The sequence below is a fragment of the Cavenderia fasciculata genome, assembly GCF_000203815.1.
Source record: "Cavenderia fasciculata unplaced genomic scaffold Scf_Dfasci-G-b-205a01.r1-3, whole genome shotgun sequence".
Lineage (NCBI taxonomy): Eukaryota > Evosea > Eumycetozoa > Acytosteliales > Cavenderiaceae > Cavenderia > Cavenderia fasciculata.
The window spans coordinates 2,342,181-2,367,064 of NW_004457737.1; the positions used below are offsets into that span (position 1 = coordinate 2,342,181).

The 24,884-nt window shown below is 33.4% G+C and overlaps 8 protein-coding genes across 8 annotated transcripts; 6 read left to right on the forward strand and 2 right to left on the reverse strand.

The window, feature by feature from the left end:
* Positions 1–349: 349 nt before the first annotated feature.
* DFA_03616 (uncharacterized protein) lies at positions 350–8,550 on the forward strand (the record flags this gene model as incomplete). The annotated part of the gene is made up of 5 exons (XM_004363161.1): positions 350–2,019; positions 2,091–3,425; positions 3,499–3,785; positions 3,854–4,323; positions 4,396–8,550. 5 exons carry the CDS (start codon positions 350–352, stop codon positions 8,548–8,550), a joined length of 7,917 nt encoding a protein of 2,638 aa, XP_004363218.1.
* Positions 8,551–8,820: 270 nt separating this feature from the next.
* On the forward strand, positions 8,821–10,955 carry DFA_03617 (uncharacterized protein; the record flags this gene model as incomplete). The annotated part of the gene is made up of 3 exons (XM_004363162.1): positions 8,821–9,258; positions 9,338–9,634; positions 9,735–10,955. 3 exons carry the CDS (start codon positions 8,821–8,823, stop codon positions 10,953–10,955), a joined length of 1,956 nt encoding a protein of 651 aa, XP_004363219.1.
* A 202-nt stretch (positions 10,956–11,157) lies between these two features.
* Positions 11,158–13,372, forward strand: dus3l (CCCH-type zinc finger-containing protein; the record flags this gene model as incomplete). Its single annotated transcript, XM_004363163.1, has 2 exons — positions 11,158–11,544; positions 11,660–13,372. The coding sequence occupies 2 exons, from the start codon at positions 11,158–11,160 to the stop codon at positions 13,370–13,372; spliced, it is 2,100 nt and encodes a 699-aa protein (XP_004363220.1).
* A 315-nt stretch (positions 13,373–13,687) lies between these two features.
* DFA_03619 (uncharacterized protein) lies at positions 13,688–18,080 on the forward strand (the record flags this gene model as incomplete). The annotated part of the gene is made up of 11 exons (XM_004363164.1): positions 13,688–13,773; positions 14,090–14,128; positions 14,190–14,363; positions 14,433–14,714; positions 14,799–14,843; positions 15,008–15,070; positions 15,181–15,306; positions 15,397–16,151; positions 16,222–16,614; positions 16,676–17,143; positions 17,212–18,080. 11 exons carry the CDS (start codon positions 13,688–13,690, stop codon positions 18,078–18,080), a joined length of 3,300 nt encoding a protein of 1,099 aa, XP_004363221.1.
* A 447-nt stretch (positions 18,081–18,527) lies between these two features.
* Positions 18,528–18,620, forward strand: DFA_03620 (uncharacterized protein; the record flags this gene model as incomplete). Its single annotated transcript, XM_004363165.1, has 1 exon — positions 18,528–18,620. One exon carries the CDS (start codon positions 18,528–18,530, stop codon positions 18,618–18,620), a length of 93 nt encoding a protein of 30 aa, XP_004363222.1.
* A 138-nt stretch (positions 18,621–18,758) lies between these two features.
* Positions 18,759–19,690, forward strand: psmG2 (proteasome assembly chaperone 2; the record flags this gene model as incomplete). Its single annotated transcript, XM_004363166.1, has 3 exons — positions 18,759–18,824; positions 18,918–19,258; positions 19,339–19,690. 3 exons carry the CDS (start codon positions 18,759–18,761, stop codon positions 19,688–19,690), a joined length of 759 nt encoding a protein of 252 aa, XP_004363223.1.
* A 54-nt stretch (positions 19,691–19,744) lies between these two features.
* Positions 19,745–21,986, reverse strand: DFA_03622 (uncharacterized protein; the record flags this gene model as incomplete). The annotated part of the gene is made up of 6 exons (XM_004363167.1): positions 19,745–20,706; positions 20,787–21,018; positions 21,085–21,203; positions 21,273–21,395; positions 21,465–21,653; positions 21,953–21,986. 6 exons carry the CDS (start codon positions 21,984–21,986, stop codon positions 19,745–19,747), a joined length of 1,659 nt encoding a protein of 552 aa, XP_004363224.1.
* A 140-nt stretch (positions 21,987–22,126) lies between these two features.
* DFA_03623 (uncharacterized protein) lies at positions 22,127–24,753 on the reverse strand (the record flags this gene model as incomplete). The annotated part of the gene is made up of 3 exons (XM_004363168.1): positions 22,127–23,501; positions 24,586–24,608; positions 24,685–24,753. The coding sequence occupies 3 exons, from the start codon at positions 24,751–24,753 to the stop codon at positions 22,127–22,129; spliced, it is 1,467 nt and encodes a 488-aa protein (XP_004363225.1).
* Positions 24,754–24,884: the final 131 nt, after the last annotated feature.

A 24,884-nucleotide genomic window follows, 5' to 3' on the forward strand; every position in this document is an offset into this window, starting at 1 on the left:
TTTGTAGTATAGGTGGTTTTTAAGCATCATGATCCTTCCTTTTTTAGATCTGCAAAAGCTTTGCTAAAAATCCAAATTCGGGTCAATAATCAGTGTCCCAGGCCATAGGATTTTAAAATATCTTGTTACGTGCGCGTTTGCTGACCTTTGAGAAAGCTAAAAAGCTCGCACCTTTGGGCGGATATTTAGGATAATCGATTTATAAAGTTGGTATAGTCCCGTGGGCTTGTTCCTCCACCTCCTCCTCTAGCTCATTCCACATCATTCTCATTCAACAACCAACAGTCTTCATAGGAGATAGTAATAATATAATAAAGGAGAGAGATAGAGAGAGAATGCAAAGAAAGAGATGGGTAGATTAAAACTAAATAAAAGTAATACGACAAACCAAGGTATTTTCGGAGTACCACTCGAAAGATTAAACCCAAAGTTAAAGATAAATGACATACCTAATCTAGTACATCGATGTTGTAAATACTTGTCACAATCTATACTTCAACTTGAACAACAACAACAACTCAAACAACAACAACAACAACAACAACATAAACAAGATATAGATAATAGTATTAATAATAATAGTCATAGTGATGATGATAGTAGTAGTAATGATATAGTAATTGAAGAGATTGAACAACTATTTAAATTAAATCCAAATGACTTTATAGATAGTAGTAATAATAACAATAATAATAATAATAATAATAATAATAATAATAATAATAAGAATGAGAATAAGTTATTATTATCACCATCATCATTGGATTTATTAAGAATAGATTTCAACTATTGGTTATTTGTGTATAGTCATAATGTTAATCCTAATGATACTACAAGTAGTAGTAGTAGTTGTAGTAGTAATAACAATAATAATAATAATAATAATGGAATTGGATCGGAATTGGAAGATTTCAAAGAGAATATTACAAGTAAAGAGGTAGTATGGTTACTATTAATCTATTACTTGCAGTCAATGTCAGTGTCACTGTTTGATAGTATTCAAGATGACCTATTCAACAGTGACGCTCAGATCATGCCGTTAATACTGTGCATGAATATGTTGTCACCTCTAGTCCGACCAACCATAGTCACTCTCCTATCATTCTTTAATCAACTGTACAAATCAACCAACAAAGCTCAACCACTACAACAATATTTAATTAATTTACTTGTACCATACTTTTTCACTACTAACATCAACAATAATAATAATTATAATTTATCAACATCACCTTCTAATAATAATAATAATATGAATAATAATAATATTAATAATATAAACTCTGATATTAAAATAACAAATTGGAGATTATTATTAAATACATTCTTAAAGAATTATGAAAAGATATTCTCTAATCAATTACCAAAACAACCAAGATTGATTCCAGGTGAAGATGTTGTATTTCCAGTTACAATTGCCAAGTATTTGGTATCTACTACTTTAGATATGAATCAACAATCAATGTCATTGTCATTATCTTCCTTGTCATCGTCATCATCACCAATAGTATTCTCAACATTAATGATGTCAGCATCATTGCCATCGGATTATGGGTCTAGTGCAAACAATTTATCGTCTGCTGGTATATCACCAACTACTGCATGTGTTAGTATATGGGTGACCAACTATCGTATCATCTATCGATATTGGGTCGATGGTAAACAAGACCGCATCTTTGAGACTCAAGGTATCGAATTGTCCAGTATTCAAAGTATCACCAAACAAAAAGGAACACATCGATTCATCAGGGTGACTACTAGGCATTTCAAAGTTGTCTATTTTGGGTTCCTCTCCAAACAAGACGAAGAAATGTTTATGAATATCACCATTAAAATGGCATTCCACAAACCTCTCAAATCTCTATTTGCCTTTTCCAACCTTGAAAACAATCCAATTGGCAATAACCTTGTAAAACTATCAAAATATCGTCTCATAACAACCATCAAACATCATCAACATTGGGATCTCTATAACAAAATTGAATATCAAAAATTAAATCTTGATCCTTTAATTTGGAGGTATGAAAAAAGAAAACAAACAAAAACAAACAATAGTTTTATTAATTTATTTTATTTATTTATTTTTCTAGAGTATCACAAATTAATATAAAGAATGATATATGTTCAACTTATCCAAGTTCATTTATTATACCAACCAATGCATCTGATTCATTGATTAGAGAGATATCACATTTTAGAAATAATAAGAGGTTTCCAGTGGTTACTTGGGTCAATCCAAACAATCAATATGTATTCCTGGCGATATCGGATCAACCTAGAATAGATTATTTATTGGTGACTGCATCATCATTTGGAGATGACGACGATGAACCTGCTGGCACTGGTTATGATCTTGGTCTAGTCGATTTGTTACATCAAACTAGTACAATGAAAAAATCTGGTTCTGCTCTTGGAATGGATCAAAATAATAATATTGTTGATGGTGGTGTATCAACAACGAATCAAAAATACCCATTAACAATTTATGAAACTGGTAGTTTACCAAAAAAAAGTAGTCTTGCCTATGAATCATACTATCCACAATGTCGATTTGTTTATTTGGGTTTGGATGGTATAGACAAGTTAAGAGATAATTATAGCAAGTTGGGTGAACTGTGTATGACCTGTCTGCCAGTACTATCCAGTTTTCTTTCAAATAGTGGTGGTGTCGTTTCATCGTCGTCAATGTCAAATAACAAAACAGAGACAATCGATAAACGTCGTTGGAACGATGAAATCAACAGATTGGATTGGATGGATAGTGTCAGAGCGACAATGAGTGCAGTGATAAGAGTGGTCCAACACTTTTCACATGGCAAGTCTGCTATTGTCACTTCGTCAGAGGGACATGATCGCGACGACCTATTGGTCTCTTCAGTGGTACAGTTAATGTTGGATTCAAGCTTACGTACAATCACAGGATTCCAATATCTAATCGATAAGGAATGGTGTGCATTTGGTTATCCTTTTGGAGACCAATTTAAAATTGGTAATAGTAGTAATGATGTATTATCATCTTCGTCGTCATCATCATCTACAGGTAGTGGATCAGGATCAGGATCAGGATTAAATAGTAGTGGTACACAAAATGTAAATGCAACTATCTTGTCATCGGTAGGTCAACAACAATCACCGATTGGATCAAGAGCACCAGTTTTATTCATTTTATTTTGTGATTGTGTCATTCAACTACTTCACCAATACCCAACCGATTTTGAATTCAATCAATCATTGGTACTATTTATTAGTGAGAGTGTGTTTAATGGCAAATATGGTAATTTTTTATACAAGAATCATAAAGAGGCAGAACAATTGAATATCAGGAAAAATACTCGGTCCATTTGGCCTGATATTCATCTCAATGTAAATAGATTTATTAATCCACTTTATAATTCTTATTCTACAACTTCATTGTCAACAAATCGGTATGTAACAAAAATATTCAAACCATCGATTAGATTATATATATTGACTTGATTTGTTTTTTCATTTCAATAGATTTAATTTAAAACAATTAATATTTTGGGGAGAGTTTTATACAAGATGGGTAGTATCAAGTCATAGAAATACTGCCAAAAAACTATTGGAGCTACAAATGGAGAATCGTGACATCATTGTTCAACAAAAATCGATGGACATTAATTTAAATTGTGTAGGTCTTTATGATTTACCAGACTCTATTCTACATGAATCAAAAGTGATTCCATATGTTAAATTTATAACTTCTATTCATTTATCAAATAATAATTTAACTTCACTTCCATCTGTTTTATTAAAATTTCAAAGTATGTTAAATTGTAATTAATAATATTGTCAATAGATCTCTAATTAATATTCTTTCATTTCTTTTTAGATTTAAAAGAATTAATTATTGATAATAATTTAATTAATCATTTACCTGGAATGTTTTTAATATTATTACATGATAAGATTAAAGGTCTTGAACATATTAGTATAGCTCAAAATCACTTGACAGTGATACCACGTGAAATTGGTCAATTCACTTCATTGAGGAAATTGAATCTAATGGATAATCGAATCGAAGAGATATCACCACATCTCTCAAAATTGGATAATCTCTTGTATTTGGATCTCAGCAGAAACCAACTAAAAGAGTTTACCATGGAATTGATTAATCTTCATTCATTGACCGATCTTAGATTTGCTGGTAATCGAATTCAAACTCTACCAAGTCTATTATCAGAGTTGGTTAATTTAAAAAACCTTGATCTTCGTGATAACTTAATCTCAAAGATTCCTCATTCCCTAGAATCACTAAAACAACTTAAAAAATTAAATCTTTTATCAAATAATATTAATAATGTAAGCAAAGTAGTAATAATCAAGAATATACCCTCCCAATACTAATCTAATTATATCTCACTCTCTATTTAGTTAATACCATTATGTAATATTGTATCACTTGAAGAATTAATCGTTGATCATAATGTATTGGTAGAGATTCCATTGTCGATTGGTAAATTGGTTAATCTTCATCACTTGTCATTACAACATAACAAGATTCAAGTGATTCCAGAAGAGGTGATGAGTTTAACGTCTTTGGTGACTCTTAAATTATCGCATAATCAAATATCATGGATCCCTCCTTCAGTATCATCATTGGAAATGTTGGAGAATTTGTCGATTGGACATAACTTACTCGATTCACTTCCACAATCGCTGGCAATGATGAAGAATATACAGAAATTACAGATTCAAGGTAACAACTTGAAACAACTACCCAAGGAATTAGAGTTACACGATGTCAAGGGTATTCTAAACTACCTCAAGGAACATATTGAAGGTATACAACCTTGTAACAAGGTTAAATTAATATTCTTGGGTCATCAACAACAATCTAGTCAATTACAACAACAACCAGCAACATCATCTACTGGGTCGTTGTCACCTCAATTACATCTATCTGGTGATCAACAACAACAACAACCAATACAACAAACATTAGTACCACAACAACAACAACAAATATCAACAACACGAGATACTATATCATCACCAGTATCTCCATTTGGTATTTTGTCATTCCTTTCTAGAGATTCTAATCAGAATAATGCCAATAATAACAGTTTATTCCATCAATTGTTTGGTCAACAATTATCCAAACAACAACAAAAAACAAATCAATCATTGTCGACAAAGGCAGTTGGTATAGAGACACACTCTATATCACTCCAAATCAACTGTACCAACAATGAAAATGCCGATCCTACCACCATACAATTGGATTGCTGGGAGTTTGACGCCAAGGAGGCACTATGGGCCTACCAACCAATGTTTTTCACCGATAAAACAATCTATGTCATTCAGTTTCACTTTAATGCATTGGAAGAGAACTGTACAGTACTAAACAACTACCTCAATGGAATATCTCACAAATACTCGAATCTAAAGATATTTGTGATTGGAATATTGCCAGATGGCGGTGGAGTGTCAGACCAAACGATTCACTCGTGGCTAGCCAATTGGAAATCACTCAACAAACATACTGCATTCATAAACTTGAAGATGGAATTTATGTTTTTGAATATTGGTGAAGAGGAAGATATCGATTCATTGAAGGAAAAGATTGTCAAGGCGATTGCTGATAGTGCGACAACACCATCGTCGAGGAAACCAACGATGGTCAATGAAATGGTGCCATCGCCATTTGTATTGTTGGCAGATTACGTAGTTGAAAGAAGTTCGCAGCGACCGATTGTTGAAAGAGAAGAGTTGGTTGATATGGCCGCCATCTTTAATATAAAGGGTCGTGCTAGAATCGGAAATGTTATTCGGTACTTGGAAACAACCGGTACGATCATTCAACACGGTGGTGACTATCAATTGGGTGATTTGATCATCATCAAGCCGCAATGGATCATTCAGACATTCACCAATGTCATCTTGTCGATGGTACCAACGGGCATTGGTTGGTCGTCCAGCTCGGGTATTGTCGGACGTTCATTACTCCAGTCTGTCATTGAGTCGTCCAACCAATACTTTAACTACAAGCAAATGAGCGATGTATCGGTCGAGCGAATGCTCTCTATATTCTACCGATTCGATATAGTGTCGCTCTTTCAACCTCTTATCGGTCCCTACCTTTCACTCAAAGACGATCAATTCAAAATACGAATTGGCAATAACTATCATAGTGGAAATCAACAACAACAGAGTTTAGTCAACGCCGATCCATCCTCTTCACAATTCAACTGTAAGAAATGGTTGTTTGATTATTTAATGGAATATAATTATATATTCTTTAGACAAGCAGATGATAATAATAGGGATAGTCTTGGTGGTGTTCAACAACAACAACAAGACAATAACAATACCAATGGAATCATTTTAATTGAAAGATCGATTCAATTTAATTATTCATTGCCCTCGACTATCATCACAATCATCAAGAGTAGAACAAGTCAAGTTGCCAAAGTTGAACAAGACAATAGATTGGGTGCACTCTATCTATCATTACAAGACCATTTAGAGAATAGTATTTCATCTAGATCTCAAACTGTTCTTTTAAATAATAATAATAATAATAATACTAATAATAATAATAATAATGGAAATTTGGTTAGATTATTAATTGAACAAGTATCAGAATCTAGAATTTATTTATCAGTTGTTGGACCATCACAACGTATTTATTCGATTCAAGATTTGGTTGAAAAGGCAATTAATATTATTGAATCGGTTGCATCATTGTTATTGGCTAATAACAAATACAAGGTATTGGTTCCATGTATATGTTGCAGACAATCCGATTATGATTCATACCAATCATCTAGATTACGTAGTCCTAGTTTAATCGAAAAGTTAACGTCGAGCAAACAACAACAACAACAGAGCAATAGATCATCATCATTAATCAATCCAAAACTATTTGACAATCATTCAAGTGTGTCTGTCAATTCATTGGTCATCGATGATTGTGGTTACTTTTTATTAGAGATTATCGAATTGGCCTTTCTCAATGATATTAGAGAGTTTAAGTGTCCGTCGACCAAAGGAATACAAACAACTTCGATTCCCGTTAAATGGTTGTCACCGGACATTTCAATGTCATATTTACCAACCCCGGGTGTTGGTACTTCCAATATTCTCCAACACTCTTCGCTCATCTATGAAAAGGAACTTGGTAGAGGTGGGTTTGGTGTCGTTTACAAAGGTAAATATGGTCAAGAAACTGTTGCTATCAAGAAGTTGATCATCCCTGAAAGAGAAAATCAAAGTGCCGACGATCAACAACAACAATTGGAATTGCTAGATTCAACGGTCACTCTAGATGTTGTTGTTTCATCAACTCCATCCAGCAGTAGTAGTCCTCCAAACACCAATCATTCATTGATGAACCGTAATCGTAGTAGTAGCAAGATAGTCACTGTTGACATGCTCAGTCCACAAGACAACTTGGATATCATTCAATGTTTTAGAGATTTTAGAAGAGAAAGCTATGTATTGGGACATTTACAATCTAAACCACGTGTATTAAGACTGGTAGGATTGGTTTTGTTCCCATTATGCTTGGTGACAGAGTTTGTTGCCAATGGTGACTTGGAACAGTTTTTGGCATCGAATAGACCATTGCCAATCCCCATCTGTTTGGCTCTTTCATTAGACATTACATGTGGAATGATAGAAATGCATCATCGTAACAGTCCACCACTCCACCACAATGATTTGAAACCTCCCAACATCCTCCTTCAACAAATACCAACCATTCAATCATCAGATCAATATCTTTTAGATTTAATACAATCTTTACAAAAGAAGCAACCAACGACATCCTCTTCTTCATCTTCATCTTCATCATCATTATCATTGTCAAAGTTGAATTATATTGATCAAAATAATATCAATGCATTTACAGTGATTGGTGATTTGGGAACTGTTAGAGACTCTTATTCATCTAGAATTGAAGGTAGACTAGTTGATAATCCAATCTATTTGGCACCAGAGATTATGAAGGGACAATGGCACAATCAACAGATAGATGTCTATGGATTCGGTGTCATGTTGTGGGAGATGCTCTCCAACACTGGTGGATTCTTTTCAGAGATTAGTTTTTTGGGTGGTATCGAAGAGACGGTTTGTAAAGGTAATCGTCCACCTCTTTCTCAAGATCCATTAAATACACCATTTAAAAAACTCATTGCACTATGTTGGAGTCAAGATATTACACGTCGTCCTAGTTTTCTTCAAATCAAAGATCATTTGGTTGAAATTACCAAACAATATTTAGTTTCAAACAAATTGGCTCCAAATACAATTCTAAATCAAAATAATCAAAATAGAAATATGACAATTATTAATAATAATCAAATGACAAATGATGATAATCAATCTTCTTCCAACTCTTTCAACTCTATCAATAATAATAATAATAATGAAGACAACAACAATAATATAGATAATATTGACAATGAGATGAATATTACATCAGTTGGTAGTATTAGAAATGGATGGTTGGATGCATTAATGTCATCTTCACAACAAAAATTAAGAACTACTCAATACTTGAAGAGTCATATTGAAAATAACTAGACAAAGAGAGAAAGAATAAAACACAAAATTAGATATCTCCAAAAAAGGTTGTGGACAAAAATGAAATTTCATAGATGGATCGATCTCAAAAGATCTTTTTTGTTGGGCAACCTCCATGTGCAACGTGGTTTTTCGCAGACACCCAATTTTTATTGGAAGATTTATTTATTTCTTTGTCCTCATCCATCACAAAATGATCATGATGAGGTCCATACGTGTTCATCTTCAAACCAAGAGAGATAGATAGTAGTAATAATCATATTTTAAAAGATGTCACCAAAATTAATAGAAATGAAATCGCTCAAGCAATTGTATTCAATTGAAAGTGAGGGTATTCATTTAAAGTATGATGAAAAGGAGCACGGCCAAAGAAGATTATTATGTATTGATTTTGATAATCTTATATGCTCGCTTGATACAGAGTACCAGCTTAGACAACAGAGACTCATCCGATCGAATCAAATCAATGTGGTCTCTACACTTCAGTTTAGAGAATTTATGGAAACCAGTCTTAGAAAGCTGCTAGAAACTGGATTCAAGTTAGTATTTTTTAGTGATGGTGTAGAGAGTGAAGAGAAAGCCAATTCAACAAAAGTTGAAAGATTTGGAACCAGAGCTAAAAACTATAAATCTTTTGGTGAAAGAATTTGGGATCCAACAAAAAAGATTTCAAGTTATTCTAGTAAACCTTCAAATATTTTAGCCTATGTATGTATATATATATATCATAGACTATTTAAATATATAATTTATTTATTTTTTTTTTATACGATATTTATTTTTGTAGGAAGAAGTGTATCATATACTTTTACACTTGATTGATCAAGGTCATCCAATTGAATGGAGTTTATGTAAAAAGGAAGGTGACTTGGAATTGATTCAATATGCTCACAAGTATAAAGAAATCCTTTATGGTATCCTTTCCAATGACAATGATTTCTTTTTCGCCAATGTTGGAAGTGACTGCACATTGGTGACAACTGGGGACTTGGGATTCAACTTGGAACATGGATTTAGAAAATTCATTCCCTACAACTTTAAAACAACTTGTCAAAGATTAAATTTTAAACATAATTCATTATTGGTAAGCTATCTCAAATAATAATAATAATAATAATCTATCATCTAGAAATATTGTATTAATTAATTATAATTAATTAATTCATTTTAATTATATTTTTTAGGTTATATTATTTGTATTAATTCATACTGAATTGGGAGCAAAGGATAAATCACTAGATTATTTTATAAAGTTGACCAATACATTGTTCCCTGTAGAGGATGAAGAATGGTTGACATCTAGTGACAATGTAGACACTATTGTCGAGAGAATTACAGATGCCTATAAATTAAATGAATTTAGACAAACTGTTTGCAAGGAGCTGTATCTATCATCTCAACCAAAGATATTGGCCAATGTACATCAAGACTGGTCATTGACAGAGTTTAATGGTATCTTTTCAAAGTTTATCAATCCAAGAAAATTAATCTCATCGACTCTTTTCAGACCGAGTTTGGTGTCTATTAACATCGACCACAATGAATTGGTACATTGGAGAGATGATTCTAGTCAGTATATCACCTACTTGACTGCACCGGTTCGAACCAACATCTACTCTATGTTTTGCAGTAAACCCGTCACTGAAAGATTGATCGACTTTAATGCCAAGGATCTCGTCCAAACCATCCAAAGAGATCTTGTCAAAGTTCCCATCACTGCACTCGAATCATACCAAAATGAATCGATCGATACAATCACCCGTCTCAAAACATTCTATCAAATGGCCAACGTGCAATGGCCAGACAACCAATTCGGCGATGAAATGACACCAGAGCTCAAAAGTATTCCTGTATGGCACCATTTTGTCATTGCATCTTGGTTGTTTATTCTCAAGTGCAAGGATTGGAAGATTGTCGATGAGGATGAGTTTGACTGTTTCCTACTCCACTCTTTGTTCCTTCGTTATGGTCTTGGTAAGACTATATTGACAAGTGCACCACAATCACCAAACTCCAACCATGTTGAATACTTTAAGGGTACAATTGATAGATACAACTGTCACCAATACCAAATCTATGTGTTTTTCAACCTCATGTTATTGAATTGCTACCAAATCTCTGCTTGTTTGAATCTTGACCCAGACCAAACCAGACCTGCTCCATCACAATTCTCCGACGGTGATCTATACCAACTGCTATCGAAATCAGTTACCATCAACATTTACAATCCAAAGAATGTAAAAGACTATAAACCAACACCCAACCAAAACAACAACAACGTCATTGGTATCGACAATAGACTATTCACCAAGTACCAATCGATCATCCAATCAAACAAACCATTAATGAATGATTTCAAATTAATTAAATCAATCATTAAACCTTCATTACCACAATACAAATAATAATTATAAACATCAATATTCACCTTCTCAAATAATTTAATAATTATTTAATATTAATATTAATATTACTTCCAACAATATTCTCTAAACCATAAAAAAAAAAAATATAAATAAACCAAAAAAAAATATTCGAAAACCGACTCAAACAAATCCATTCATTACTGTATTTCATCTTTTCATATATTTGATAAAGAAGTAGAAGATGGATACGACGACAACAACAACTAGTGAACCATCAACAGTAGTTGTAGAAGAAACGAAAAGTGTTGTAGTTGAAGAAATCAAACCATCGACTGAAACAACAACAACGACAACTGCAGTTGCTACTACTGCTCCTGTTCATAAACATGATAATAGAAAGTTTCATCAATCAGAAGCACCAGTTAAAGCAGAGTTTAGATTACCAATTCCAGCTGCTGTTGAAAGGGGTAATAACGTAAAGAGAGAAAGAACAACTGGTGGTGAAGGAGGTGAAGGTGAAGAATCAGTTGCTGCTGCACCAGAACAAACAGCCCAGAAAAAAGCTAGAGAACAAAAACCTAAAAAGGTTAAGAAACAAAGAAGAGAAGATGTACCAAAGGAATTAAGAGTAAACTATCAACCTATCTATCTATCTATCGATATATACAATATTTGATCAAGTAGCATGATACTTATATTCTTTCTTTCTTTCTTTTTGATTTATTTTAATTTCTTTTTTCTAGTTATGTCAACTTAATCTTAGATCAGGAACATGTACATATGGAGATTCATGTAAATACAGTCATGATTTGGTTAAATATATGGAATTGAAACCAAAATCTATTGGAGACAAATGTATCTTTTTCGATACCTATGGTTTCTGCAAGTATGGTATCACTTGTAGATTTGGTGATTTACATATCAATGGTACACAATCACTTGTCGATGAAGAAAAGATGAAAAAGTATCAAGAACAAGAAGCATCATCAAAAAACAAGAAAAATGATGTCCCTCCTGAAGTTCAAACTGCACTTAGAAAAAAGACATTAAAGTATCCAAGATCAACAGAATACTATAAAAAGAATAATATCTCTCAAAGAGGTGAAAATAATAATAACAATAATAATAATAATAATAATAATAATAATAATAATAATAATAATAATAAGAAACCACAACAACAAGATCAATCTCAACCAACAACTACTGCTGCTACTACTACAACAACAACGATTGTAGAAGAAAAAAAGGTTGAGGATGAAAAGGTAGAAACTAAAGTAGAAGAAACTACTTCTACTTCTACTTCTACTTCTACCTCAACAATTAAAGTAACACAATCACATGAAGATACACAAATTGAAAAAGAAATTAAATTAAGAGCATGTGAAAAAAAGACAATTTCATTCAAGGATCAATTATATCTTGCACCTTTGACAACTGTTGGTAATCTTCCATTTAGAAGATTGTGTAAGGATTTGGGTGTCGATATTACATGTGGAGAGATGGCATTGGCAAGTAATATTGTGATTGGTCAACAAAGTGAACTTGCATTGTTTAAGCGTCACGCGAGTGAGGACAAGTTTGGTGTGCAAGTGTGTGGTCCACACCTCGACTCGATGATCCATACGGCCGAGTTTATCAACGAGTATATGGATGTTGACTTTGTCGATATCAACTCGGGATGTCCAATTGATTTGGTGTGCAATATGGGTGCTGGTGCTGCCATGATGGAGAGACCAAATAGAATGGAGACGTTGGTACGTGGCATGTCGAGTGTTTTGGATGTACCATTGACCATCAAGATTCGTATTGGCAAGTCTGAGGAATCACCCAATGCACACAAACTCATTCCTAACCTCAAGGAATGGGGTGCTCAAGCAGTCACCTTACACGGACGTTCAAGAGCACAGCGTTACACACGTCTTGCCAACTGGGAGTATATCCGTGAGTGTGCTGATATCTCCCCACTCCCTCTTATTGCCAACGGCGACATTTACAACTGGCGTGACATTGAAAAGGTCAAAGAGAGCAAGATCTCATCGTTGATGGTTGCCAGAGGCGCCCTCATCAAGCCATGGATCTTTACCGAAATCAAGGAGCGCAGAGACTGGGACATTTCAGCGTCTGAGCGTCTCGACCTCATCAAAGACTTTGTCAACTATGGTCTCACTCACTGGGGATCCGATCAACAAGGTGTCGACAACACCCGTCACTTTTTACTCAACTGGCTCTCGTTTACACATCGATATGTACCCGTTGGTATCCTCGAGTCTGCCTACTCCAAGATCAACGAACGTCCACCAGGTTACTTTGGCAGATCCGACATGGAAACTTTGATGTGCAGTAGCAATATTAGAGATTGGGTTAAAATCTCTGAAATGTTCCTTGGTCCAGTTTCCCAAGACTACATCTTTGTTCCAAAACATAATTCAAATAGTTATGAAGCTCAAGGTTAAAATCTTTAAATCAAATTAATAATTATTAACAAATAATTAATTAAGTAATAAATAATAATTTCAAAAAAAAAAAAAAATACAAAAAAACAATCTCATTTCAATGATTTTAAAATGGTTGAAATTTCGGGTCAGTTGAACCAGAGTATACTGAGATATGAACTGGTCATGAAAATTTTTCGTTTACGTTTAGCTGTTTTCGTTTTTAGGACCTGATTTTTATCAGATATTTTAGGGGCCGATACCGTATAATATTTTTTTATATATTTTCGGCTTTGCAATTATAATTGTAGCACACACTGGGTACCATGCACATTTATGACTGCAACACCCTACGAGGAACCACAACCTTTCATTCGTTCAATCTTTGGTTTTCTTCATCTTCATAATCATCATAGACATACGTAAACAGAGAATAGAGAGAGATATACTATGAAACGGGCCTACCTACTCCTTTTTATTACTTTATGTATTTATTTTTGTTTTTTTATTGAAAAAACAACCCAACAAACTCTACCAGCTGATGATTGTATGTAGTGAACAAACAAACAAACAAACAAATCGATCTGAAACTAATCACAAAATTAATTCTTCTTTTTCTTCTTCATTTTTTTGTACGATAGTAAACTCAGCCATATGGATGATCCAACAATATGGGCTCCCTCTTGGAATGACCCAAGCTACATTATGTTCTGCAAGTGGAGGTATTTTTACTTGTAGAGACATTGGTGATGGTAATGGATACCGTATCACCCATTTGTATGTTTTACAATCGTGTTTTTACAATCCATCGATACTTACTTATTATTTATTTATTTAGTGAATATACTGGAGCATTTGTACAAAATAATGGAATGCCATCACCAACCTATCAATTAAGTTTTACGGCACTTCTCTATTTGAGTTATAAATCAACAGACTCTCAAGTAGCCGATCTATCATTATCACTTGTATCAACTCTTGCGACTAGTTGTCCCAAACTTCAAACTTTTTAGTATGTTCTAACCAAAACATAGTTCAGAACAGAATGACTAACATAATATTTTCTCTCTCTCATGGTTAGTTCACACAATGATCCAACATTTAAATCTTTTCCAAACAACATTGAAACAATGACCGATTTGTTTACTCTCAAATTAACAGTACCATTTATTAATGGTCCACTTGTATTCCCTAGTCATCCAAAACTCAACGATATTGACTTTTTTGCCCCCAATTTAGATACACTTATCATCGACGATACTATCAGACTTCCAAACCTAGGATCATTCAGTTTTCAATTCAACCCACAGTCAAACAAAACATTGGATTTCCAACCTGTATCATTCCCTAAACTTACCAATTTGTATGTATATAATAGAGATAGATAGATAGATAGATCTAGTACTGTGTGACTTAACATTTTTCATTCGTTCATTCATTCATTTAGGTATATTGGTGCTTCACAGAATATTCCAGTCCCCAATCCATTGACGTATATTTTTAACTTGCCAATGTGCTATGATATGACTTTGTTCAATCGTCGGCAACACTGTATATTCCAAAATACTCAAGTATTAAAATCTCTGTATGTGTGCATACTACTATAGCTATAGTTTAATTACTCATTTACATTTTATTACACTAAACACATTGTAGAAATTTAAAGGGTGACAATACATTTTCACCATCTCTTGATACTTTTCCTGTCATTGACCTACTGTATGAAACCAAATTAAATATCTATTTCCTTCCATTTATTAATTAATCTATTTTAACTTCTACTACTACTACTACTACTACTACTACTACTACTACTACTACTACTATAGTTATATTCAAGATTCAACAGCCTTTCCATTTACTACCTACCCTCCAAGTCTAACAAAGATGAGTGGTAATCTTGGAACACTTACCAATATTCCAAATATTCCAGTTACACCAAATCTTCAGTTATTGTAAGAAGAACAGTCTCAGAGTTGATCAAATATACATTAGTATACATAGTCCCTCTAACTTTAATTTGTTAATTTAATTGTTATTTGTAGATCATTTAATGCAGTGCCGCAACTTGCGATTCCAAACACAAACTTTACAAATATTTTGGGAAACGCAAATGGTACACTTGATTTGACTATCATGTCGAGTCCCAATTTTGCAGGACCACTTGTGCAAGAAACCTCTCTTTGTTCACTTGGTAAATTGACCCTTCCACCTCCATCAGGTGTCACATCGATCCCAGATTGTTTTTGGTGTTATGATTCACCTGCCAGGTATTCTGGTCCACTCACCAAACCAGTTGGATTTACTTGCACCTACACTGTCGATAGTCCATTAGTACTATTGTTTGGAAAGGGTGTATTGACCGGCAAAAACTTGGGTTGGACACTCCCAGCCAACCTAAACAATACCATGATCAGTGTGTTGACACCAAACAGTAAAATAGAGGTCACTTACTCGACACCTATCACAGGTCCACCACAACCATTCGCCATTACACTCAATCAAGCCAACAACTATATCTTGGATACCACTATCATGGAAGCTGGGTTTATCGTCTCTACGTTTACCGTCAGACAATATCCAGGTAGATTAGCACAAGTCGAAGTTTTATTTGCCACTGTCAATTGGTACATCTTCCCAAATATCACATTAGACTCTTATATACCAGTGGCCGGTCCCATCCTAAACACTCAAACCAATACTATATTGTACTATGTTGCTGCACCACCCAATCAACCCTATACACTTACAATTAGTAATACATATATTCAAGTTCAAAAACCAGTTACTTTTAATCAAGGTTTGTACAGTCTAATTCAATCAACTTCAATCAATCTATTAAATCTAATTTTTAATTCTTTTATTTATAGTTTACCCAACTGTTAATGATGTTTATAGTACAGATACATATTGGGCAATTGGTAGTATAATACAATTTACTGGAGATTTTGGTACATCCAATGAAACATCATCGGTTGAATTTAATAACCCGGATGAATCTAAAAGTATATGTACCGTGTTGGTATGGACTCCCCAAACCCTTCATTGTAAACTCGAGCAAATACCAATAACCCAGAGTAGAATGGCAACTGTCAATATTACAATCAATGGTTTTTGGTTGGTATCTCAAGTTGAAGTGGTCACTGTCAAGGACGAGTGTAATCAACTTACCAACTATTGTAATGGTAAAGGTGTTTGTAACGATCAAGGTCATTGCGATTGTTATATAAATCAAGGAAGTTATTATAATAATTGTTCAAAACGTATGTTGTAAAAAATATATAAATAGACACATATGTATATATTAATATTATTATTTTTTAGCATATCCATTCATTAATAGTGGAATTGTTAATGATCAAAATACAACACAAAGATCAATTAGTTTATTTGGTGATTTTGGACCATACGCAATGACCAATGTAACCATTAAAATCAATCATACAATGAATTGTAATTTCAATCAAACTGGATCCACTCAATTCCAAATGAATTGTCTACTTGATGCATCACCAACTACCTATGGACCTGCATCTGTTCAATTGGATCTAAATAGTCTAACATTTGATAGTAAAACCTATGTCATTAAATTCAATAACCCTTCTCCATCGACTGGTACAACCACTACCACCACCACCGCAGGCACTTCTACTACTGGACCTGGTACAAAAACCCCACAAGAAATATGTGATGAGACTACCCAATATTGTTATGGACATGGTACATGTGATGTCAATGGGGTTTGTCAATGTGAAAATCAATATAATCCAATTGATAATTGTTTAACTAAATGTATGTATTATTTAAATCACTTGTGTGGAAAATAAGTATTTATTAATTTGATTTGTATTTGTTTTTAGTTGCTGATAATACAACATTTAATCCAAATACAACATCACCAACTACAAAGATTGAAGTAGATGGAGTTGAATTTGGTTTTGAAATTGTTGCTATTCAAGAGATTGGATTGGACAATGAAATATTAAAAGAGTTGTTGACCGATAGTTGGAAGTCGAATATTACCACAAACAACTCATTGATCAATGCAGTTTATGATTTGGTGATTGCCAACTCTAGTCTTCTAAATACGACTAGTGTAACTGTCAATATTTCATTCTCTCAACTACCTAGAACTGTCATATTTGGAGACCAACAATTATCAATCGGTCCCAATTCCATAAAGTTGGCAGTATCTATTTCGGGGTGGACTTATTATTCCAATTTTGCAACTCTTAGATTAGTATTGAAAACAACGGTATACAATGACCAATCGATAGAGTATGATTGTCAAGAGACTAGAATCGATCCATTCTCGTATGACAATTATGGAACACTCCAATACCTAAGAGTACTCAAAGACAATGTTCAATTCAACGGTAGATTCCTCGATTTTGCATTGGCTGATGGTCGTACAACCTATTCACAAACACTACTCATCAATCAAACCACTATCAGTTCCGATCAACAATCATCATCTGCCATGATCGGTATCACATTACCTCAATGTCAACAATGTATTCTCGATCCAGACTTTACACCATTGCTGGTTGTCAACGATAAGACGGGTAATTGTTCAGATGATAAGAAATGGAAGATTATTGTTGGATGTGTAGTTGGTGGGTTAGGTCTTGTTGCCATTACTGTCGGTGCTGTAATGTATAGGCAAAAGTTGATGAAAACAAGAATGTATAACAAAAAAATGGCAAATAAGTTGAATCAATTAAATTAATAAACACGCGTAATTAAGTTATCAATTCGGGGATCATCTCCAAACATCACAACCAAAAAAACAAAAAAAGAAAAGATAAGGTGACCTTTGATCTATTATTGTATTTCCCTTCAATTCATTAGTCAAAAGCTTATAATACAATATTTAATTATTTTCCTTCAAAGTTTAATATCATAGAGAAAGAGAGAGAGAGAGAGAGAGAGATAGAGAGATTTCTTTTCAAGTACAACTTGCTGGGTTTTATAATTAACGTTTGCTCTTTGGTCAAACCATGTTGTTTTCTTTGGTATCTAAACATTACAAACTATACTTATCACTATTTATTTTCCCCTGAGCTTTTGACCGTACAGATTATTTCAACCTCAATCATACATGGTACAAGGCTGGCTGGTCATCTCCTTTTTTAATTGCCCTTATAGAACCCAAGGAGGGTGCTTCAAAAAGGAAATGACCACAAGTCTTGTCTTGTCACCTCCAAGTCCAGTAGCACTCATAGAGCCCTCCCCTCAAGTTCCAAGACCATTCTACTTCTTTAAATAAATGTTCTATAGTTATTAATTATAATTTAATGATCATTTAAAATTGAACATGTCCTCTTTTCTTTTTGTTTTTTTTTTATCCCGATTTGTACTTTGCAATTTAACTCTTTTTAATATATACAGACAGATAAAGAAACAAATGGTATTCTTTGTATCATCTCAAGGTTCAAACACTCCATCATTTAATGATCATGTATTGTTATGGGTAGGTAAACCAGTGTTTGAGAAGAAAGAAAACAACCCTTACCTTTTGTGATGATCGTCATCATTAACTCTTCTTCCTCTTCCTCACCTATAGCCAGCATTAACATTAGGTAATATAGGACAACTTTGTATAGACTTGATTATCAATACATATGGATTTGAGCGAGTAGGATATATATACGATGAAAATATTATACCTGTTGTTGGCAATGACACCTATACCACCAACAAAGGTGTCATGTCGACTGCCGTCGAAGTATATCAACTAGCATCAACAAAAATAACCATCGTACAACAAAGATCACCAATTATTGCAGGTCGTTACACTAAATTCTCAAACAATCTTTATAAATGGTTCAATGATTCTCAATTCTCTCAACTCTTATTCATATCAAGTACAAATGCAAACAAAAGAATTGATTCTCAATTGTCTGGGTATGTAACAACATTAATAACAATGTAAACTTGTTATTTATTTACTATTTATTTACTTATTTACCTACTTTCTATTATAGAAATCAATTAAGATATGTTATATCACAAAGTATAAATAATGAATCACTTGGCAAGTTAAAATCATTGTCAATTCCAGAGATGGAGACACAAGGACAAATTGTGATCGATGGACAAGTGCAACTTTTAAGTGATCGTCTCACTGGTCTCGCAAGAGACATGAAAGATTTGGTGAGTGACAAGTTCTTGGCACTTGTATTGTTTTGTTCAGAGGGTGATAATACTGCCGATGCTATCAATGTCGCTCGATTCGTTTCTCAATACATTGGTCTTCCATCAAAGGATCAATTTGAAATCCCATCCTCATGGAATCTTATGCAAGGTCCTGCTGTAGATCAATCATTATTCTTTTAAATCAAATAAACAGAGGTATAAAGAAAAAGTAATTATATTTTATTATTATTATGATTAAAGAGAAAATTGGAAGATTGATACCAACAATGACATAGATATAAAGAAGATATGATGGAGTGATAAAGAAGAAGCTGAACTTCTAGCTCTTAAAATACTGTCAACCTTGGTACATGCACTATCACTAAACAAGTCACTCTTACAGTCTAATTGAGCGAGACCAAGGAGATTGTTGCATGCCTTTTTGTAATCTAGACAGGTTTGTCGACACACTGGTTTGGGTTTACTCTTGCCATCACAGCTAACACAACCTTGGGAACATATCATTTTGGCTTGCATTTGTTGACATGTTTCCTCTTCTTTGTTCTTTGGCTTGTCCATTTGCAACATGATATGGTTGTCTGCACCCATGCAGGCGGTTGAAGACACCACCTTTCCTTTTACTCCACATGCTCTTGTCTTGGGTGCCAATTGGCATGTTCCATTGGATACTCCTTTAGAGTCGAGAAGGGTGGTTGAATTGGCACCACCAATCACTCCACAGTCACCATTGTCATATTGACAGTTGAATGTATTGCATTCATAGTCACAAGCTCCATTACCCAACATTGATTCTAGACATCCCAAGTCACACATGCCTCCAATCTTTCCAGAGTTGACAACGTCACAGTCACCACCATCATAGTTACATTGTTTTACGTTGCATGCAGACATACACCATCCGTCACCGACAAGGTTGAGGGGACATCCCGGAGCACACTCTTGCTTTTCATTTCCACCTCGGCAATCACCACCGTCAAACAAACATTCCTTGGAATAACATTCATTGTTACAAACACCATTCTTGATCATTGCAGGTTGACAACCAGCTGAACATTCTTTGGTGATCATTCCCTTTGAAGTTGGTGGACTAGTACAATCTTTTCCATCCCATTTACAAGCTTCATTATAACACTCTGAGTCACATTCTCCATCACCTATAAATGTTTTAAAACATCCTTTGGAACAAAATTGTGAATCTAAAGAAATAATAATTAAGTTAATTTCAAATCTATCTATCTTTAAATATATTAATATTAATATTTCTATAGATTCATACCATCGATATCAATGGGTGGAGCACAATCACCACCATCAAATGAACATGCTAAAACTTGACAGTCAGGTTGACACTTTTTATCACCAATCATTTTCCAACTACATCCTTTACTACATTCCTTGGCTGAATTGTTACAATCCCCTCCATCATTTAGACATTCTGGTACATTACAAGCTTTGGTACAAACTTTATCCCCAATCATTGCTTTTAAACATCCAACATTACATTCTTCCTTTAAAATTAAAAACAATAGGTTTAGCATATATATTCTTTTGTTTTAAAACTTAATGATACATACAGGATTTTTTTTCTTTGGATCACAATCTAAGTTATCAAAATTACATTCTTGTACATCACAACTGGCATCACAAATACCATCACCTCTTTCTTTTTCTCTGCATCCGGGTGCACATGTTTCTATTTTTAAAAAACAAATAGATTAATTTAATATCCAATAAAATAATTTCAAGAATTAAATATACATACGAGTTGGTGATCTTGGATTAGCTCCACAATCTCCTTCATCATAAGAACAATCAGCATTATTACATTCTGGGTCACAATATCCATCACCAATCCAACTCTTTCGACAACTAGTTTTACAAAAATCTAAATGACCAGAAGTATTAGTATTAAATTTGAATGAAATCTATTTCCGAATTTTTAGAATATATTTACAATTTGATTTTCCTTGTCCTGGACAATCACCTCCATCATTTCTACATTTTTCATTATTACAAGCTCTATCGCAAAAACCATCACCTATCCATCTTCTTGGACATCCTTCTGCACATGTCTCACCTCTATCGTCACTATATCCAACATCAACTAACAATCCAATAAATATAAAACTGATTATAGCTGATACTATTATTAATTTCTTCTGTTTTACCATCTTTCTTTCTCTTTTAGATTTTTAATGATAGACTATTTCGATTAAAGATTGATACTATCCATTTACTATTATTACTATACTCTTTGATTCCATTCCGATACTCAATTTGGGTAGTGGAGTTGCAATAGACAGAATAATCTGGATCTTTTCAATTGACCCTCTTGTTGTGTGTTGTGTGTGAGGATAGTGTTTGAAAACAGTTCACTAACCATTGTGATAATTAACCACTTTTTTTTGGAGAGAGTGGTTAGGGTTCAAATATAAAAAATACGAATTGTTGAATATGGATTTGTAAATTGATCCATTGATAAAGTAAGGTAAAGTAAAGTAAAGTAATAAAATAATTCTATATTAATTTATTTTTATATTCGCGCATGGTTGTGGGGTTGTGTTACATTCATTCATTGCCTCTTGGATTCCATTGATACACTAGTGACCAAGGTGTTTAGAGGACTACAACCTCTAAAGAAGAAGGTGGTTGTGATGATTTTGTTGATTGATAATTATTCTTTGGACTTGATGATGATGATGATGATGATGATGGAATCGAATTATTGTTGTTATTATTATTATTAATATTATTATTTTTGTTGTAATAAGATGATAATTGTGATCCAAGATGCTGATGTTGTTGAGATGGACTAGATTGAATACTATTATTCATTGACAATCCTTTGAGTGAAATGGGGCTCATTGACATGGCACTAGATGAAGATGAGATTGGTGAACTTTTAAGTGTTGGACTGATGAATCCAAAACTGGTGGCTGGTGATGAAGTCGACGACGATGACGATAATGACGAAGATGATTGAGCAACAATCTTTGGTGTTGAATTGGACTTGGATTTTGAAAGTTGGGATTCTAAACCTTTGAGTTTATCCATGTAGAATCGATTCAATGATGATAATGTTTCCTTTTCCTTTTCCAAGTTAAAGATTTGTTCCCTATCTCTTTTCTTTTTATCTTTTAATTTTTTAACCTTGATTTTCAATCTATCACTCTTTAACTTCTCCTTTTCCTTGGTGTTTGAAAATAATGGTGGTGTTGATTCGGTGCTATTCATATTGTTACATAGAGATGGAGTAAAAGATTGTTGTGGAGTTGATGAACAAGAAGATGAGGAAATAGAGGATTCTTCCTCTTTGTTGTTATTGTTTCCGTTGTTGGTACCCATTAAAGTAGAGAATAAATAATTAATTGGTTGAGGTGAATAATGTAGTAATGGAGTAGAGAATGATCGAATTAATGATGATCCTGTCATTACTGGTTTGTGGCTATTGGCATATTCATGGTCGTTGATTTCAATTTCAATTTGTTGGTTTGTTGTTGATGTTGTTGTTGTTGTTGGAGTTGGAGTATTTGCACCAAGATGGTGTTGATTCATAATGGGAGAAGTAACCATGGAACATGCAGAAGGTGTAGATTTAACACTACTATTGTTACTGTGACATGGTGATATTTTAGTTGACATATTTCTATGGTTCTGCTGTTCGACCAAGCTCTTTCTTTGTTCGATGATAATAGTCTTGGCACGCTCCAAATTCTTTCTATACTTTTCTCTTTCACTTTTCCAATTGGTTACATCTCTTTGATAATTCTTTATAATCTCTTTTAATTTTAAATTCTCTTTTAATAATATTTCACTGGTTTGACCATGATTATTATTACTATTTTTATTTGGACTATTACAAATACTATTATTATTATTATTGTGATGATAATTGATTGGAATCATTTTTGATTGATCGTTTAAATACTCTTTGGTTAAAGATATTGAAAGGTGAAGATCTCTTTGTAATATAGTATATATTACTAGTGTACTATAAAAACTAATAAGTAAAGAAAAAGGTTGGGGAATAGAATAGAATGCAATGACAAAAATGTAGTAAAATCCAACTACAATGAATCAACCAAACAAACCTATCTCTTATACATACACAACACACTAGATAAGATTCCTCTCTCTCTCTCTCTTTGTCTGTGAAGAGTGAGCGGGTGGGGTGGGAATGATTCCACAAATTTTCGAGTCACTATGAACACACCCACCATCTTTCTTATTCCGTCAACATTCTGTACTCACCATATTTGGAATTTTAATTCTTTTTTTAGAGAGAGAGAGATAAAGTTTATTCTTATCGATCTTCCATTTCTTGGAAGAAAAGTCTTCCCTCCCCATTTCAAGTTTTTATCTGATTATGATCACACCAAGCAACCATCAAAAAAGAGAGAGACGAGACTGGGGTTGATCGTTGCTGAGTCATGCTGATTTGTCAAGCAAGTGGGAGTAGTGAAAAGGAGGGGGGTGGCTTTGTTTGAGCAAATCATTCGATTCTTGATTTTTAGCAATCTTAGTTGGCGCATTTTTAAGAGAGAAGTTATTCATTTTTATATATACTTTAGTTCTATTATTATTATTAGTATTAATAATCTAAACTAAAAAGATTGTATTCTTGAATACTCAGAACAAAAAGACTGTCAAGAATCAACGTTTGTTTGAAACAGAAGACCACCAAATTTTATTTTTTATTATTTTTTTTTTTATTATTTTTTTTCAAAACTACACTCTGAAGAGAGGGTTATCAAAATTCATTATTTTTATATAAAATACTTTTCACTATTATATATATACACCACGATATATTTATTACAAAAGGTATAGTTTTATAGAACATTCTTGGCTTGGTGTTAGTTGTTTATCAGCAGCGATTCTTCGATTTAATATGCAGCAAAAGAGAGAGAACAGGGCGATGGCAGTAGTTTTGTACAGTAAAAGTAGTAGGTGGATTTTGATGACAAGCACTTAATACAGACGAATTGGTATTGACGCAATACTTGCAAACAAAGTAAAAGAAAAGAAAAGAAAATAAAGTCAATATCATTGTACTATAACACATACACACCTACCTACGTATTACGACGATCAAAGCCTAAATATAAATATAAATATATATATATTTGGGTATAAATAGTTAAAATAACCAATCAATAATCAATCATCAATACAAAATCAAATCTTTGCCTGCTACTGCTACTACTACTACAACAACTACCCTTGCTACTGTTGTTGCGCATATTTTCTAGAATTGTTTGATGGATTCTTGTGCAAATTTCAAACAACAACAAAAACACAAACTAAAACTTTTTTTTTTCTAATTATCTTCATTCCCTTTAGAGTTTCATCAAGTAATTTAAAATCAGATTGT